The sequence below is a fragment of the Peromyscus californicus genome, unplaced genomic scaffold (assembly GCF_007827085.1).
Source record: "Peromyscus californicus insignis strain IS unplaced genomic scaffold, ASM782708v3 Scaffold_20__1_contigs__length_68692818, whole genome shotgun sequence".
Classification (NCBI taxonomy): domain Eukaryota; kingdom Metazoa; phylum Chordata; class Mammalia; order Rodentia; family Cricetidae; genus Peromyscus; species Peromyscus californicus.
Window position 1 is genome coordinate 56,330,069 of NW_026294503.1, and position 20,098 is coordinate 56,350,166.

Genomic DNA, 20,098 nt, shown 5'->3' on the forward strand with positions numbered 1-20,098 from the left:
GTAAAGTGTAGATGGAAACTTCTCTTATCTTGACTTGCCCAATAGTCTGGACAAATCTCTCCCACCCATGGTCCTGCAGCTGCTTATAAAATCATTACACGGAGGCTTATATTAATTACAAACTGTATGACCTATAGCTCAAGCTTCTTGCTAGATAGCTCTTACAACTTAACTCAACCCATTTCTATTAATCTATGTGTTGCCACGTGGCTGTGATGTTACCGGTCTGCTGACATCTTGTTGCTCTTTGGGCAGCAGGTTCGCATCTCTCTTGATTCTGCCCTTCTTCTCTCTGTATCTCTGCTTGGATTTCCCACCTGGCTGTAAGCTTTCCTGCCATAGGTCATAGCTTTATTTGTTATTCAATGGGAGCCACATATATTCATTCACAGCATATAGAAAGAGATCCCACAATAGTAAAGTGATTGGGAATTTATTTCACTTGGAAAGAATTTGTTATGGATAACATTTGGGACAATGAAGCAGTCTATAAAAAATAAAAGTCCATAAAACATTCATAGGCCTCATGTAAAAATTAATGTATCCACTGCTAAAAACAACGATTTACTTACAGCACATTGTTTTCTTCAAATTAGGTAAAATCACTTTGCTGATACTGGAAGAAGAATGTGATGTTTTCTTGTTAATTTTTGATGCCATGCACACATATTCGGCCAATGATGAAGTCCAGAAACTTGGATGCAAGGCTTTACATGTGTTGTTTGAGAGAGGTATTTAAAAGTATAAATTCTTTATTTATAAGAAGAATGGCCTGTACTGGGAAAAGTTGGATATAATTAATGCGACAAAAAATTATCTACAATCGTAGTATTTACAACGTGAAATAAGCTTTGCTAGTCTACTAGTTTGGTAACATTGCTTCTTCCTGTGGTGTGAATTTCACTCATAGGTTATAAATCATGTGGTTATTGTAGACTTCCTTCCATTGCATAACTGGGCTCGAGGTTCACTTTGCAAACTGGATTGTATGGGTGTTAAGAAGAAAAAAGAAAACTATGAAGTCAAGTACATGTTAAAATGGGGTTATGATTTTGAATCTTGTCAGACTTGAAATGGCTACAGGCTCTGCCTAGAGAACAGGGTGAATGCAGAGTGTCCTTGAGAAACACTACAGTTTCACAGCAGGCTCAGAAACTGATAACAAGTGATTGCACACTGTTGGAGTTGGTTTTGTCCAATCCTTTTACTGACTTGATGAGGAAATGGGTTGGAGAAATGAGCAAGTTGTCCGAGGTTAGCAGTTAGTTAGCACACTGTGGTTGCGACTGGTTTGGGGACCCAGCCCTCTGATGATCAGGCTTTGTAGAGGAGAGTTCACTGCCTATGAAGAGCATGAGAATTTCATGTGTCTCAGGCTGCCTTCTCTGCCTTACATCTTGCACCTAAGCTTTGATAAGAATTGAAGGATAAAACTTGAAATTTGTTGTCTCACAGGACCTGTACTCTGTATTTCTGTTTGGGCAAGTTCTTATGCATAAAAGAGACTGTCACTATGCTCTCATAAGTGCTGTGTCCTTGCAGGACAGATGGACGCAGGCTAATGATTGCTAAACAGGAGAATCTTAATCCAACGTTCATTAATACTTAGGGTTATATTATGTTATATCATGTTATATATTTTATAAATACAAGAAGAAAACAATTTTTGAATTTTTTCAGGAGTATCAAGTTCCCTGAGACAGTAATTAGTTAATAAAGTTAATCTTGAAAAGTTAGTTAATAAAGATGCTTATCAAAAATTAAAAGGACATTGTGGAAACTACACTATTAAATGTAAAGATCCCATGGTATCTATCATTAACTGAACAAATCTAACCAGTTTCACATTACCTTACATGGATAGGCTGGTATACAATTGAAAACAATTAAGGTTACTCATAAAGAACTGAATTTTCTAACATTTTGTTGGTACCATTCTCAACCTAACAGACTGGATTTTTAAACTTTTTTTTGAAGTTTCCACTTAATAAAATAACTCCAAATGGAGCTCAACATACTCTGATTATAAAAGGATGTCAATTTTAAAAGATAATCTCACCTAAAAAAATGAATGACAGTTTCTGATCTCTCATAGAAAACAATTAAGATAGAGTATTTTAAAGTCTAATCACTTACCGTTTGCTGCAGTTAAGAAGTTTTGAACTGCAATGCTTAGCTGTGTCTCCCTTCAGCCGTCAACCATAAATCCCTAGCTTTTTTTTTTTTTTTTTTTTTTTTTTGGTTTTTCGAGACAGGGTTTCTCTGTGTAGCTTTGCGCCTTTCCTGGAACTCACTTGGTAGCCCAGGCTGGCCTCGAACTCACAGAGATCCGCCTGGCTCTGCCTCCCAAGTGCTGGGATTAAAGGCGTGCACCACCACCGCCCGGCCAAATCCCTAGCTTTTAAATACCAAAAATAGGGACTGGAGAGATGGCAATTGCTGCTCCTGCAGAGGACCCAGGTTCGAGTCCAGCACCTACACAGTGTTTCTTGTAACCACCTGTGACTTCAGGTGATCCGACCACCTCTTCTGGCTTCCTTGGGTACTTCAGGCATGTGCTGTACATACTGACAAATAGGCACACACAACACAAATAATTTTTTAAAAAGTAAAATAGAAAACCTAGTCATAATCAGCAGGTCACTCTTATATTCATTTCTAATGAGTCATCTTCATTATCAGTAGCCCAAATCATAGTAGCTCATCCCAAAGGGTTATCTTTATTAGCAGTGGGTAAGACTCATAGGATGTTCATCCCGATGGACCATCGTTATCATCAACCATCAGAATCATAGAATATTCCTTCCAGTACATCACCTTTATTGTACTTGTTAGGTTGCTGTAGACTTCCCCCAAAGAAATTGTAAACATGTCTCTTTTTTTTTCCCTTGAGAATTATTGGGTTCCTGATAATTTCTCATTTTAGAAGATGATATAACCAGTTCAGAACAGAATCCTTCTAATTAAGTTTCAAACTGATTTCATGTTTTAAATTCCTCTGCCTTTGGGGCAGAGACACATTTTTTTTTTATTAAGTATATTGTCTTTGTGAATGCTTTGTACTTATAAATGCATTTTTTCAAGAGTTACAGTTTTTTGTCATCTTAAAGCATGTGAATGTGTTTTCTCTCCCCTTCTGTCTAGTCTCCGAGGAACACCTAATGGAGTTCGTTGAGAGCAAAGATTACATGGTGCTGCTGACCACACTCAGCAACTTCAAAGGGGACAAGGACATTGTGTTTCATGTGCTCTCCTGCTTACATTCCCTGGCGGTTCCTTGTGAGTACCCTCTCTGCATGCTTTCTGATTTGCATGTGCAGAGCTGCAATGCGTCCCTTTTGGATTTGTGTGTGTGTGTGTGTGTGTGTGTGTGTGTGTGTGTGTGTGTGTGTGTGTGTGTAGTGTGAATTCTAATTGGTCTTAATAGTAAAAATCCGGAGTCAGATATAGAGGTAAATGCTGAAAGATCAGAGAGACAAAGGAACAAGCCACAGCCACCACCTCTTACCCGGGCAACTCCTCAGCCTAAAAGAGACTGAGCTCCTGTCTCCTTCCACCTTATATTCCTCTCTCTGCCCAGCCATATCACTTCCTGTCTCTACCTCCCTAGTGCTGGGATTAAAGGCATGAGATCCCCAAGTGCTGGAATCAAAGACATGTGTCACCACTGCCTGGCTCTGTTTCTCTTTTAGACTGGATCAGTCTTGTGTAGCCCAGGGTGGCCTTGAACTCACAGAGATCCCTTCTGCCTCTGCCTCCCAAGTGCTGGGATTAAAGGTATGTGCCCCCTGCTGCCTGGCCTCTATGGCTAACTAGTGGCTTAGCTCCACACTCTGATCTTCAAGCAAGTTTTATTTGTTAGATCACAAATGAGATATCACCACACTTGTGGATGCTAAGCTTCTTTATTCACTGATTCATTTAATTAATTTATATTTATTCAGACTATGCTGCCTCCAGTTCTAGGCTTAGAGCATGGGAAACAGTAGTGGGAAGCATAAATGTATGCCTTTCCTCTTCTGAGTTCATGATACAGTAGGAAACACAGATATGATCCCAGGCAGGGCCAGGCATCCTAAGGCAAAATTCCTGTGGTTGTGAAAATACAGAGACCAAGGCCAGAGCTCTTGAAGAGTCTTGAACACTGAGAACTTAGCATCTAAGGAGGTGTGCAGTAGAATTGAATACAGGGAAATGTTTAGGGGCTGGACATTAGGAACATAATATGTGGTGTCGACTAGACCTATAGCTCAAGCCTGAAATCTCCACTACATTCAGGAGGCTGCATGCAAGGTCTGCCTGGACAACTTATAATGAGCATGCCTCAAAATAAAATAAAATAAAATAAAATAAATACTAAAGATACAGTTCATTGGCCGACTGAGTGCTTGCATTTCGTCAGGCTTTAAAGTGAATCCTCAGGACTGAAAAAACAAAACAAAAAAAGATGTGGAGCAGAGTGATGGAAAGCCACTCAGGAAACTCTGGTTTTATGAGCTTTATGCATGTGTGTGTGTGTGTGTGTGTGTGTGTGTGTGTGTGTGTGTGTGCATGTGTGTGTGAGTAAATGTGTATGTTCCTGTGTGAGTGTATATATGAATGTGTGCATGCATGTATGCATGTGATTAAGTACATGTGTATGTGCATGAATGTATGTCAGTCTGTACTTTGTGAACATGTATGTGTGTGTATACATGTGTATGTTTGTGCATATGAGCTAGCATGGGTGAGTGTGCACATAAATGTGTGCATGTGGTGAGTGTATATGTGTGTGTACCTGTGTGTAAATGTGAATGCATGTGTGTGAGTGGGTACATGCATGTGTGCATGAGTGTGTCTACTGTGTGTACATGCATCTGTGTGTAAATGTGCATGAGTTTGTGCACATAAGCTTGTGTGTGTGTGTGTGTGTGTGTGTGTGTGTGCAAGTCTGTGTGTGTTTGCATGCAGAGGCATGCATATCTCTAAGTACCTGCAGGAATTTCTCTGATGGAGGCAGGGGAAGGGCATGATAAGGGTAAGTGGGTGAGGGTGCAGACATGGTGTGAGGTTTTTTTTTTCTTTTTTTGGTTCTTTGAAACAAAGTTTCTCTGGCTGTACTGGAACTCACTCTGTAGACCAGGCTGGCCTCAAACTCACAGAGAGATACGCCTGCCTCTGCCTCCTGAGTGCTGGGATTAAAGGCATGTGTTGTCACCACTGCCTAGCAATGTGAGATTTTGAGTGGCTGAAATAACCATACAGTAGGTTTGAACTCTGTTTTGGTGTTTGATTAGCATTTATTGATGCTTTGAAATTTAGCTACTTCATCAAAAAAGCAGAAATCAGAAGACATAATTTGCTGTAGACACTACCAGTGATTACCAATGGGCTGCAATATGCTTCAGATTCTGTCTTGTAAGTGCACACTAGCACTTCACATTTCTCTGTGTGGTTTGAGCCAGATGTAAACATGCATTTAGTAGTGTTTTCATCTTCATACACGTAAAGTTCTTTTGTATTAAGTTAGTAATTTAGTGTGAAGAATATAAACTAATACTTGGTATATAATATATATTAGAAAACCATTAATACTGTGGTACGATATGAACTTTTCATACATGTATATAATATATATATGTATTATGTTACATATAATAATACAGTATACACACAATACCCAATATGATGTACATGTATGGTTTCAGGTACAGCAGCTTGAGACTTCATTGCAGCAGGGTCAAAAAGCAAATGCTCTTGGGAAAAATTGCTTCTTTAATATGTTCATAAAAACGTAGCATTTTCTTATCTACAGGAAATCAAGCATTCAACAGAGGATGGGGCTGAATACTAATCCTGAAGCAGAGTGCCATACTTTACATTTCTCTGACACATCATGGTCAGCAAGATGGCTATTTTCTGCCTCACACTTTTCATGGGCTCTGTTCATTACTCATTTATTTTGGGCCGATTGCTTTTGGAATCCATTGTCTTCCACCCACTTATGACACAATCCAGTTAAAATGTGTTGATTCATAACACAAAGGTCAAAGCAAGCAGCAGTTAACAATGAGGAATCAAGAGGCTTTAACGCCAGTTCTACAGCAGAGGCATTTTATCAGGCCACTTCTTTTCATTCTTGCAAGTTTAAAAACAATTTTGGTGTTTTCACAATTCCATTTAAACACTAAAATGTATTGTTTTTTACAAATAGTTTTAGCTATGCTAGGACAAATCTTTGACGGACAGATGTTTTTCTGTTTGGTGAGTAGCTAATACTACACTCAGAAACAGAAGTGTCTCCCCCACAGCACAGGTTCACAGCAGCTTTCCCCCCATGGCTCCTTTCTTTCCTCTCTGCCTGACTCATGCCAGCCCCTTGCTCATGTACTTTGTCTTTGTATTTATCTGTCCTCCTCCAATCTGCCGTCTCCAGGAAGTTCAAGATTTCTGCCTCTTTGCAGGCTCCTCCTCTAGGATGGAGGAAATAGATCCAAGTATATTTTCACTGTTCTAATGTATGACATAATCTTGAGGTTTTTTTCCCTTGGGTGAGGAAAATATCAATATTCAAACCAGGAAGTAGACCTCTGAGCTCATTTATTTGAAATATATATGACTGTTTTTAGACTTGTACAAAACCCTCAATTTTTACTTTCTTTGTCTTAAATTATGTGTATAAAACATTTTTACACACAATATATTTTGATCATGTGGAATGTCACTGGGTATATGGACAACACTTGAGGACAGGCCTCATGCCCAGTAAGTAGTATTTGGCCAACACAAAACAAATTCTATGCTTGTGGACTTTGTGTTTTGACATTTTTGGTCTTATTGGTCATTTGCTTTTTTTGTTTTGCTTTTTGCTTTTATTAGGATTTTTTGAAAGGGGGAAGGAACATAAAGTTGGGTGGGTAGGAAGGTAGGGAGGTTCTGGTAGGAGTTGGGAGTTGGGGAAACATGATCAAAATATATTGTATAAACCATAAAATTGACTATAGAGCATTTTATTAGTTAGAGATTGATGGATGAGGGCCCAGCCCATTGTGGGTAATGCCATCCCTTGGCTGCTGGTCCTGGGTTCTATAATAAAGCAGACTGAGCAAGCCATGATGAGCAAGCCAGTGAGCAGGACCCCCCAATGGCCTTTGCATCAGCTCCTGCCTCCAGGTTCCATTCCTTCTTGAGTTCCTGTCCTGACTTCCTTCATTTATAGACTATGGTATGGAGGTGTAAGACAAATAAATCCTTTTTTTCTCCAACTTGCTTTTGGTCATGATGTTTAGTCATAGCAATGGTATTCATAAGTAGGACTGACTGAGTGCTTCAAAGTCACTCTCTGTGCATTGTTTAATTGTAGGTCTCTGTGATAATAATCTTCAACAAGAAGAAGCTTCTCTGATAAGTGTTGAATGAGACATTGATCTACAGGTATAGCAGTATGTCATTAGGAATCATTTTGTTGCTATGTTTCATAGCAGAATAATAGTATTAGGTTTGCCCTTAGGCCCACAATCTATCTAATCTGAGATTCTTGGCCTCTTTAGCACTGTCAGGTATGGGTTTAACCTCAAGGAGTGGGTCTGAAATCTAATTTTTAAACAAAGTGATTGGTTACTCTCAAAACATTTATGCCACTATTGCATGAGTATATTATGCTGAGAGGTCACTGTAGATTGCAGGGTTTGTAGTTGGGTGATGTTGATGGTTGTCTTTCTCCTCTGGTAGCATGCAGAGTGCCTTCTAGTACCATGAATGCCTGTCAGTAGAGATAAAGTTTCTAGTTAAGAACTTTCTCAACCTCTCCATGTTTGGTGATGTAAGTAAGTGTTGTATTCAGCAACAGGGCCTTACCATCAGGTTGTAGAAAGCAACCAATAACCTTGACAACAGCCTATGATGTCTGGGGGGAATTCCATGAGACCCTTTGATCAATGACTATATGGAACCCATTTCTGGCACTGGAGGTTTTACTTGTTGGCAATAAGATATTTAGTTGAGGCACTGTCTCACCCATTATTTGGTAATTCCATTTAGATTCTCTTCATATATATGGAAGATTCTATAGTATGTTTCCTTATGATTTTTCAAATGGCATTTTAGTGTTAATTGTCCTTTCTGTAGTCTCTGTTTTACCTTTCTCTTCCATCCCTTCCCTACTTAACTTTCCATTTTAGTTTCTACTTTATGACCACATGACACTATATTTTTCCTTGCTTGAAGAACTACTTCTCCCCAGTAGTTCCTTTCTAGTTACCTAATCTCTTATTCCAATTATAACACACATATCAAAAGCTTGAAAGTTAAAAATCTACATATAAGAGAAAACATGCAGTATTTGTCTTTTTTTTGGGGGGGGGTTTGAGTTACCTCACTGAGGATGATTTATTCTAGATCCATCCATTTGCTTGAGACTTTCATAATTTCAGTTTCTAAAGAGCTGAATAATAATCCATTGTGTAGGTGTACTACGTTTTCATTATCCATTCATCAGTTGATGGACATCTAGGATATTTCCAGTATCTGGCTATTGTGAATAGAGCAGCAATGAACATGGATGAGCAAGTATTTTTGTAGTAGGATTTCACAATCCTTTGGGTGTATACCCAAGGGTGGTATAGGTGGATCTTGTGGTAGATTTATTTTTAGCTCTTTAAGGAGCTACCACACTGCTTTCCATAGTGACCATGCAAGTTTTCACTTCTACCAGCAATGAACAGGTGTTCCCCCTACCCATATCTTTGCCAGGTTGTAGTGTCATTTGTTTTATTGATCATAGCCATTCTGACTTGGGTAAGATTGAATCTCAAAATACTTTTACTTTGTATTTCTATGATGACTAAGGATGTTTAATATTTCTTTAAGTGTTTCTTGGCCATTTGTGTTTAATCTTCTGAAAACTCTCTGCATAGTTTTGTACCTCATTTTCAAATTGGCTTGTTCCTTTGTTGTTCATGATTTTTCTTAGTTCTTCATATATTTTAGTTATTAACCCTCTGTTGCATGTATAATCAGTAAATATCTTTCCCCGTTTTTTGCCCTGTCACTTTGTCCAAATGATGGTGTTCTTTGCCATACAGATTTTCAGTTTCATGAGGTCCCATTTATTAATTGTTCTTAGTTCCTATGATAATTCTGTTCAAAAATTCATTTCCTATGCCAACGAGTTCAGGACTATTTACTATTTTCTCTTCTATCAGATTGAAGATATCTAGTCTTATGTTCAAATCCTGATCCATTTTGTGTTGATTTTGGGTGGGATGATCCATAGGGATCTGTGTTCATTCTTTTATATGCAACCACCAGTTTTATTTGCACTATTTGTTAAAAATGCCATATTTTTTCCAATGTGCACTTTTGGCTTCTTCTTCGAAAATCCGGTATCTCTGTGTGTGTGGACTTATATCTGGGTCCTGAACTCATTTCCATTGATCATTTCAGTTTTTATGCTAATACTAATACCATGCTATTTTTATTATTATAGCTCTGTAATAAACTTGAAATCTGGGATGGTGTTATCTCCAGTAGTTCTTTTATTATTAAGGATTGGTAGCTATTCTGCTTTTTTGTGTGTTTCCGTGTGACGTTAAAGATCATTCTTTCAATTTTTGTAAATAATTGTGTTGGAATTTTGATGGCAATTACACTGAATCTGTAGATTGCTTTTGGTAGAATGGTAGGTTAATTCCCAAAATATTAATACTGCAGATACTTTAAAATTTTAAAACAAGGAACCAAATGAAAATAATTTATAGTCACACCAAAGCTCAATTCTACATCCTGATGTGTTAGCAACTAACAACATGCAATCTTTATAGCTATTTGATAGACATGCTATTTGCATATGGATCTGTACCCATTACACAGATCTATGCAATACTCATTTGTATGCATATTTGAAAGAAGAAACTTATTCCTTTGTGGTAATTATGATTCTTTTTTTAAATTTAGGCAACAATGTTGAAGTTCTCATGAGTGGGAATGTCAGGTGTTATAATATTGTGGTGGAAGCTATGAAAGCATTCCCTGCCAATGAAAAAATTCAAGAAGTGAGCTGTTCCTTGCTCCATAGGCTTACCTTAGGTGAGTTATAATTCACATATAATTTTTTATCACAAGATATATTATGTATATGCATGTAGCTTCCATGTATTCTATTCTAATGAGTAAGTAGCATCTTGATAAATACTGGGTAGAAATATTGTGAAGTAGCAAATGTTTATGAAAGGAACACAAAATATATACAGGTGGTATTAATGAGAACTCTGCATTTATTTTCTGAAGTCATCTCCAGGAGAGCTTCTTTGTTGGGCTATGTTTAAACTACGGTTGCTAACTATAAAGGAGTAAGTATAAATTATGTGGAACATGTGAAGCAGAAAGCCAAAAAAGATCTTATCGCCCAACATAAGAGTTTGTATATTACCAGAGCTAGAAAATGTTTCCTGTCCTCAAAAGTTTATATATATATATATATATATATATATATATATATATATATATGATATATTATAATATATAAAAATATGGTTTATATATCATAATATATAAATATATATATATAAACCACATATTTAACTCTCTCTCTATATATATGCATATATACATACACACACACACACACACACACACACACACACACACACATATAGATATTCTATGTGACAGGCTATACCTCTTTGGATATACACTCCATAGAATCAAATCAGTGCACTCTAGAGACCCTGTATATATATGTTTGATGTGATTCTATCATAGAAGTCACACTGTGGCATCATCTTGGGAACCCATTAAAATACATAATGAGGATATGAGTTTGCCGATGTTTTTCTGTTGCCTTGGTTTATTTGACTTCTCTGGATCAGCATTCTATGATGCTCTCTAAGATCTGGTATCTGAAACACTAAGTCAAGTGCCCACTCATTATTCTTCTTAGGTCTTATGTCTGGGCTTTGCATTGGCTTGTTACTATTCCATACACATTTGAGAATTAACTTTTCCAGTTTTAAAACTATAATGGAATCTGTACAGAAATGACACAAGTATACAGATCATTTTAGGAAGAACTGACATCTCCCTACTATCATTTCTTTTGTACAGTCTATTCAGGTTTTACCTATCTTCACTATTTATTTTAGGTGCTTAATTTTCATTATAATTGTAATTGGCATCTGTTTTGAAATTATGTCTCTGAACTGTGCCTGCATGAGGAAATGAAAATGATTTTGTCTGTCTTTTTTTTTTTAAAAATTCTGACAACATTTTTGGACATACATGCAGGTTATATAAGTTAATGGTTTGTGAACAGTGGCACTCTGCTTCTGTCCATCCCACTCATTACATCCGTTACTTCTCTGCCTGCCTTCTTGCCTGACCCAGAATAACCAGGACAATGCTGAATGGGAGCAGTGTTTGGCACTATCCTTGTCCTCTTCCTGATTTTAGGGATAAAACTTTGAATAGTCTCTCATCCAGAATAATGAGTGTCATGTGATTTTCATAGTGACAAAATCAGCTTGTTTTATGACAAATTTTTTTATCAAGTTAGGAACATTCTTCTGTTTCTTGCTTACTTCTACTTTTACATCTGTCCCTTTTTAATGAAAAAAATCACAAATGAGCATTGAATTTTATTAAATACCAAACAATGCATGCAAAGATTTTTCTCCTTTTCTTTTGGTATTATGGAATTAAATCTATAGATTTTTTTCCAAACAATAAACCATTATTCCCAGGACAAATTTAATTTAGTGATTTATTTAATTTTAAAAATATGTTTCTGATAAGTCTCTTATTTTTGGACCTGCCAGGTAACGTTGATTGCTTTTTTTGGATTGCTTTTATTTTCCACTCCGTATCTGGTATCTCTAGTCTGTGAGGCCCGTGGACATCTTGGCTTCCATGCTTATAGACTGGCATTCCCCAGGGCTCATTTGCTCATATTTCTGTGAATGTATCGTCTGTAAAGCTCAAGATCTGAGCAGGCCAAAGCCTTGCATTGCAGATGCCTCTCTGTCAACATTTGTCAGGAGTCAGAGCACGGGAGTGACAAGGAGCGCTTTATGCTGTGAAGGTTCAGACCTTTGCCTTGGAGTTCAGAAGTCATGCTTTCCCACCTGCTCTACCTGTAGACTCACTTGCTCTCACACTGCAGCTCTTGTGGTGCCCCTGATGACATCACCACCTTGGGATTATTCTCAAGATCTTTGTGATCAGAATAATGAGCTAAAGGGCAATTAAATGATAGGGCAGATAAGGTAGCATATTAACTGTTGGAGACTGGCTCGGATGGCCTTTCTCCTAAAGAATCATCAGCAACATTTTACACAACTTTAGGCTACTGTCATAGAGATTTAGCTTTTTGTCACTCTAACTTTGAGAAGGATCATTCAGCCATTAAAAAAAAAAACCTTATTTTTATGGTTTCATTATACAAAGTTGTGTTTTCATTGTCCACCATCCCAATTATGTCCCCTGTGTAATTTAGAAATTGGTTTAACTTTTAGGAGAACTCCTTGATAGATTCAGTTAAAATGAGTTTCTAAAACTTGAGTTATATTCTCGTATACAGCAATTGTTTGGTTTCTTTCCTTTATGACCAATTATTTAACATTCTATGTTTAGAATGTTAGATATGATTGTGCAATCATGTTTGCACCTAACTTTCAGAGGTCCCAAAGTAATTTCATATATGTTTATTAAATATAAACTTTTGATTCGTGACTTGCTCTTGGATGGCGGAGTATTGTTATCACCACCACATTTCCATTAGGGTCTCTGGCTCAGCAATGTGTGTCTCATTCTGGATCATGTAGCCAAGCAAGGGGAAACTTAGGCTTTGAATGCAGATTCATTCTTTGGTTATCAGAGGCTGCGGAGAGGAGGAGACAGTGGAGGAGTCTGTCAGTTGGCACTGAACCCTGGTTAAGAAGTATAAGTTCTGTGCTGTGTTGTTGTACAGTGGAATGAGTTAGACAGGGATAGTTAATGTACTTTTCACATCAAGGAACTAGAAGAAAGGAGTGTGGGCTTCATTGCTAGGAGACCATTAATGTGATGAGATAGGATGGACATTTGCCCTGATTTAAGCATTGTATTACATCAAAATAGTAACCCAGAGGTGTCTACGATTTTTTTTTTTTGGGCTTCAGTCTCAGTTAAAAATATATTTAAAAAGAATTTACCTTAAATTGAAAATAAAAACATAACAAAGCAGCAAAGCATTTCCAGTGAAACATAGTGGTCACATGCTGGCCTGTGCCTTTGTATGATGAGATGTTTGTTGGTTGCATTTCAAGAAGGACACAATTGTGTAAGCTGGCTGATCCTGAGAACATTGTGATGACTCACAATATTATAGTGCCACATATAAGAGATGCCCACTTGTTTCTGTACCATGGTGTGAGGTGTCAGAGCTGACTTAAGCACACGCTTCTTTGGTCTTACTCAACTAACATTATCTAATAAGGCAGACAACAGTAGCAATCAAAGTTTCAAAAAGTCACTTTGATTTAATGTATGCCATTATGTCAAAAAGATTGACTTACTGGCTTACTATATGCTGTTATGCCGTTAGATTGATTTATTGATTTAAACACTGCTATGCTGTGGGATGTTCTGTATGGCAAATGTGTTGCTCTGATTGGTCAATAAATAAAACACTGATTGGCCGTTGGCTAGGCAGGAAGTATAGGCGGGACAAGGAGGAGAATAAAGCTGGGAAGTGGAAGGCTGAATCAGAGAGGCACTGCCAGCCACCACCATGACAAGCAGCATGTGAAGACGCCGGTAAGTCATGAGCCACATGGCAAGGTATAGATTTATAGAATTGGATTAATTTAAGCTGTAAGAACAGTTAGCAAGAAGCCTGCCACGGCCATACAGTTTGTAAGCAATATAAATCTCTGTGTTTACTTGGTTGGATCTGAGTGGCTGTGGGACTGGCAGGTGACAAAGATTTGTCCTGACTGTGGGCAAGGCAGGAAAACTCTAGCTACACTGCTATGTAAGTAAATGCCTTTTAAGTTATATGGGTGAGAGCTTACCTAATGTCTCACTTAACTTTAGGTAATTTCTACAACATTCTGGTGTTAAACGAAGTACATGTCTTTGTGGTGAAAGCTGTCCGGCGGTATCCAGAGAATGCAGCCTTACAGATCTCTGCCCTCAGCTGTCTAGCGCTCCTCAGTAAGTCACTTTACTAATCGGGAATCCCTTTTCTCTTTTTAAGTGCTGAGTATTAAGTCAGAGCTCCCTTCCTGCCAGTTAAGGATGCTCTCATGGCACCAAGTATGGGCATCCATGTTCATGTGGGATGTCATGAACCAGCTAATCACTTCAGATGACCCTCCTTTAGTTGGTTGGGGTGGTGGGTACCCACATCATCTAGTTGTGAGACAGCAGAGTTATGTCATGTGTAAAATATTAAAAATTGATTCATGATTAGCCAAGGCAGTTGGTAAAGAACATTCTGTTGAGAACATTCAAATGCTGCTCTTGGGCTTGGCCATTCAAGCTGTTGGTAATAATACGCATGTATAAAGACATACATACTTAATTTTTTTTTTTTTAAAGCTGAGACAATCTTCTTAAACCAAGACTTGGAGGAAAGAAGTAAGCCTCAGGAGAACAATGATGAGGAGGACACTGAGAAGCTATTCTGGTTGGAACCCTGCTATAAAGCCCTGATGCGCCATCGGAAGAACAAACATGTACAGGTCAGACACGGAGCTACTGGCCTGATTTTAAAACCAGGCTTTCCCATCATTTCTGTTTTGATACATTTTTCTTCTTCCTTCCTGTTCTAGGAGGCTGCATGCTGGGCACTAAATAATCTCCTTATGTACCAGAACAGTTTACATGAGAAGATTGGAGATGAAGATGGCCAGTAAGTACTTCTATTTGATGCTATAGAAAACCTGGGTTCTGTTTCAGCCAGGGCATAGAAACTGGCGTTGATAGTTAGTTTTTCATGTCGGCATTTAGGCGCTACCATTGCTGCATGTTAGTGATGGGTATATAATTTAGTCTAGTTTTCCCACTAGACAAGGTCTTAGAGTGTAGCCCGTGCTGGAACCACAGGCCTGTGCATCCATGCCTGGTGAGGTGCACAGCATTTTAATCTCCACGGAGATGTAGAGCGCTTTAATTTCTACTGAGGGATTTGGAATCATGAATCTTTCAATTGTGTGTGAATCCTGGAGAATGAGTCCTTCAGTTTTCTGCCTGACCAGGTACAAATGCATGTTAATTCATGCCAGCTGAGCACACTCCCAGAGCCACTGGGGTTCTGTGCCACCCACCAGCTGGTTGTCTGTGTCAAGTTAGAAACCTCCCCTGCAGGCCCCACCTGACACAGCAGTGTGGACCTGTCTCCTGAGAGGCCCATTTGCATCATGGCCCGCTGCTGGAAAAGAGAGAATTAATGAAGCAGATGCTACTTCAACATCTGGAGAAGAGATAGTGACTCCTTTGAAAACTGATACATCAGGATCCGGAGCTTTCTGGTCAGGCAGATTCAGGCCATGATTTATACATCTTAATCCACAGCACACATAGTCCTCAGTACTCTGGAGATCTTTCCAGTACATACATTAGAAAAAAAACATTCATTTTCTCTGTTTTTTAAATCTGCTCTGTTTCTTCACTGCATTTATTTCCCCCTTTCTTTCCATTACCCTCATTTCCTCGTTTCATATTTTTCTTCCTAGCACCTCATGGTTTTTTTTTAAAGATTGCCTTCTGCTAGTTTATTGTTCCTCTGCCAATCCCTTCCCTCATCCTGCTTTGTGACTGGCAGCTCTCACTGTGCGCTCTAATCCTTTTCTTGATATGCTGTCCACCTACTATATTAAAAAATGTATGGCATTTATAAGGCTTGCATGAATCATGGTTTGCTTGTCACATTGTTGTGCATTTTTATTTATTCACAGTAAAAGTGTAGTCCAAAATACTAAATGGAAAACTCCAGAAGGAAGCAATGCCTACAGTTTACTTTGTGCCCTGCTCTGAGAAGCAGGGGGAAAGCCTGTGCTGTTTGAGCCATCCCTCCTGGGATGTAACCTACCTCTGTCCACCCTGTGTCATTCCATAGCAACATTGTAGCTGTCTGCCTACCCCTAGTTATATGTCTACAAAGCTTGCATCCTCTGTATGGCTTACAGGCTTCTGAAGACACAGAAACCTGAGTGTTTGATACACTTGAATCTAACATTTACATATAGGGTTGTTCAACGTATGCTTCTATTGTAAGTGGAGGTGGGATACAGCTCAGCTGCCACGCCTGCACTGTTAGAGTTCCTAGTCAGGGTGAGCACTGGAGCTGGAAACTGCAAACTGAGATGTGGTTGGCTTTTTGAAAGGTTCCCCGCACACAGGGAAGTGATGCTGTCCATGCTGATGCATTCTTCTTCCAAAGACGTCTTCCAAGCAGCTTCGCACGCACTGTCCACTCTCTTGGAACAAAATGGTAAGGGGGAAACTGTGACTTTTAATACAGAGAAACAATTTGTGCTTTTTTTCTTATAAAATCTATAAATTCTGAAAATTTTAAATATGTAGATGTAACTAGCTGAAGTGTATATGTTGCTATATAAAGGATAAAGAATAAACACTTTTAGATATGTATTCTTCAGGACTTCTACAAAGGTACCCATGACATACATGCTACATATTTGCAGGAATTAGACTATTTATCCATTTTAAATACATTTTATATTTTCATCCTTTTATTAATAAATGTATTTGTTATTATTCTCATTGCCATTTTAATAGCTTGTAGCTTTCATATATCTGTATATATGTACATATATATATAACACACATATATAAACATTTATATATAAATGGAACCAGTTTCTGTTGATTGATGTTTAGCTTATATACTATGAGAATTTTTGGAACTCTTAAAGGGCCTTTTTTACCTCTAAAAATGATTGCTCCCATTTTACATTAGATATTTATTCATGTTAGATTCTTAAATAAACTTTACAGGGGTGTGACTATTTGATGGAGATATTCACCATTCAAAAACTAGTAAAAATTATCTAGAATGAAATGTTTATAGTTACATTTTTTTCTTGAAAATGGTCATTTATGTATAATCCTTTTGAGTATTATATTGTGCATACTTACAGAGAGGAAGTGACTCATTCGCTTTGGAAAGGATGCTTAAGCTTTAAGGTCCTGGCTCAAACTGCTTCAGATTCCTGACCCCATAAACAGGAAACTTTGCCAGGGAAATTCATTTGTCATCAGGCAGTAGGACTTGGCAGCTCTTACAGGATATTTTTAGGCAATGAAACAGAAAAAATAATATGAAAGATTAATCTGAGACACAGTAGTGTGAGCACCAGATTTTCACAGCAGAGCCAGGCAAGTGAAAAACACAGATACAACGACGTCTGTGTGCTGCTCCTGTTATCATTTAGGTCAAGTCAAGAGGGCAAAAGTCTCCTTTATATTTTCTAGGTTCTCACCTATCTCTCTGGCAGCATTTTAATAAAAGGAGAGAGTAATCAAATATATCACATACATGCGTGAAATTGTTAGAGAACAAAATTATTTAAAAATGAATCTGGCACATTACACAAAGGCTTGGAGTAGCCATGTCCTGAGTGATGACAGGGCCCCTCCCAGGACTGAGTCATTGAGGGAGGTTCCCATGCAGCTCTGGAGGTCTGGGCAGGGATTACATTGAAGCCACTATGCATTGTATACAGTACCCCAGAGGAGGCGAAGCTTGCCACCAAGCAGCAGCAGTGTGATGGGGCTGCCGTTCTTAACAATTTGGAAACTCTGTTTGGTCCCACACTCAGTCATTAAGATTTTGTGACTTGGGGTTGCTTTGGTTATGGCCTCTGAGAGGCAGTGACCTTGTGAGTCAGCTTGGCATCTGTTTGGAATCAGTTCCTGCCCTTAATGTTCCCCACTCCTTTGCTCCAGGCCACCTGCTAGATGGGCTGTTCTTAGATGCCCTTGCACAGCCTGGAATTTCTAATGTAATAGAGGAGGAAAATCTTGAGCAGCCTCCTTGCTCAGCTCCACCACCAAATTCATACTGCAAGCCGCTTGGGACAGTGAATGTGAAGGGTGAAGGGATAGGAGGGGTCGGTCCCCCCTCCTCCTCACCTCCAGCACGATTGGATTGATATACAGAACTGGGATCTTAGACAGGAATGGTGACACAGGTCTACAATCCCAGCACTCAGGAAGCTAAGGCAGGAGGATTGTGTATTCAGGGCCAACCTGGGCTACTGTATCTCAAAGAAAAAGAAAAGGAGAAGAGGAAGAAGTAGGAAGAGGGAGTAGAGAGGAAAAACTGGGGTCTTGGAACCATGGAGATTTGAAGGTGTAGGCTCAGACATCTTTTGTGATGACTTCCTCATTTAATTAATCAGCTAAATTAATGTAGTTACTATGTACTGAGCTTATATCATGTACTAGAGACTGGATAATCTAGGCTTGTGTGGTATGCCAATTAAATAAAAATTCTAGGCTTATGGGTTAAACTCTAATGCAGAAGGCAGACACAAAGACTAACTAAAGAATGTGGTACTTGAGTTAGCTAAGACAAAAAATTAAGCTGGGAAGGAGGATTTGATATTAGGAATCAGAAGAAATGAAAGTTGAATGTGCAATCAGTAAAGGTAACTACTGTAGGAGTTTACATTTTGTGATTTGCCTTTGAAAGCAGATAATTTTCTGCTAAAATGGAGTAGATTAAGGTCAGGAATCTTTTGCAAGGAATGGGAAAACATGAAATTGTTTTGTACACTCTGCAGGGACTTCATGATGCCCACTCTTCTCCCAGCCAGGTTTGCCATTTTTGAGTTACACATTGCCTTGCTGAGATTCTGAAAATGTGCTCTGTGGGGACTAGCATTATTACATAGAAACTCTAAAAATCTCTGATTTCTACACAGACCAACCCAAGCATAAGCTCTGGAGTTGGTATCCAATAATCTGTGTTTGAACAAGCCTTTCTGGGAAGTATGATGCACACTGGTGTTTCTCCTCTGTTAGAATATAGACACTGTGGAAAAAATATGAAAACTCATTACCATATTTTAATGTGTGATGCTCTGGATACCTTGGAACGTGTGACTGCTCAGGTTTTAGTTTTATTTTAAAATGTGTTTCTTCTTGTATTTTGTTCTACCTTTTTTTTTTTTTGGAGGTTGACAACACCATTTCTTTATTTGTTTTTTCTTTTTTTGAGATAATAGTCTCACTATTTAGTCAAGATTGGACTTGAACTTACTATGTGGCCCAGGTTATCCTCAAACTCTTGATCCTTCTGATTCAGGCCCCTAAGTGATGAGATTATAGGAATATACCATGCCTGGATGACAAGGCTTTTTAAAACCAGAACTCAAGTTAGGACCATCTGAAGTTTCCCCTTTTTGTCATTTTGAAAAAATGTTAGATTTTGGTCTGAAATGTTGGAATTGATGTTTCTGTGAAAGCTTCAAGACAATTAATACAAAATACTTCAAGGCACTGGGCTTGAGTTTAGTGAAGGACTTCACTGGAAAGAAAGGGTTACTATGCGACAGTTTCCCTGCAATGTGGGTTTTCTGTATACATGCTGTAAAACCAGCTCTCAAGACGACTGTGTTGTTCACTAAACTTAGGAGTTATTCTGTGAAAGCCATCTGCGTGATCAGTACCATCTACCATTGGGTGCATGATGGGATCCATGAAAATGACGTATGTCGTCTACCGCAGGAAATGTACAAAGTAGTTGAGGCATTCCAGACCAGGCCATTCCCCTGCTCCCATCACCAGCAAGCTCTGGCCACTGGCTCCACATACCTGTAGCCCTTCTCCTCAGGCCTGTCCCTGGCTCCCATCACCAATGAAGGGATGGCCTGTATCTCTGCATACAGAGTATCTCTAGTCCACACTGATGTCTAACCTACGTATGAATCTTAGCTCTATATAAGTCTAGTCATTCGTGAAGTTTAAAGATTAGCAGGACATTTAATTTTCATTCTCATCGTGGAGAGTGTTGTTTATATACATTTCCTTACAAAACACTTCTTTCTTATGGGCTCTAATATACTAATTACATTAATACCAGTCTACTGTGTAAATAAAAAATTAAATAGAAACT

General features: G+C 38.5%; 1 protein-coding gene across 2 annotated transcripts in view; it reads left to right on the plus strand.

The window, feature by feature from the left end:
• Positions 1 to 20,098, plus strand: part of Lrrk2 (leucine rich repeat kinase 2) — a 142,322-nt gene that overhangs the window by 12,522 nt on the left and 109,702 nt on the right. For both annotated transcript variants that reach the window (XM_052748694.1, XM_052748695.1), the window contains 7 exons: positions 597 to 731; positions 3,145 to 3,279; positions 9,934 to 10,065; positions 14,050 to 14,169; positions 14,557 to 14,699; positions 14,790 to 14,869; positions 16,344 to 16,450. In XM_052748694.1, coding sequence (XP_052604654.1) covers positions 597 to 731; positions 3,145 to 3,279; positions 9,934 to 10,065; positions 14,050 to 14,169; positions 14,557 to 14,699; positions 14,790 to 14,869; positions 16,344 to 16,450 — 852 coding nt within the window. The remainder of the gene's footprint in view (positions 1 to 596; positions 732 to 3,144; positions 3,280 to 9,933; positions 10,066 to 14,049; positions 14,170 to 14,556; positions 14,700 to 14,789; positions 14,870 to 16,343; positions 16,451 to 20,098) is intronic.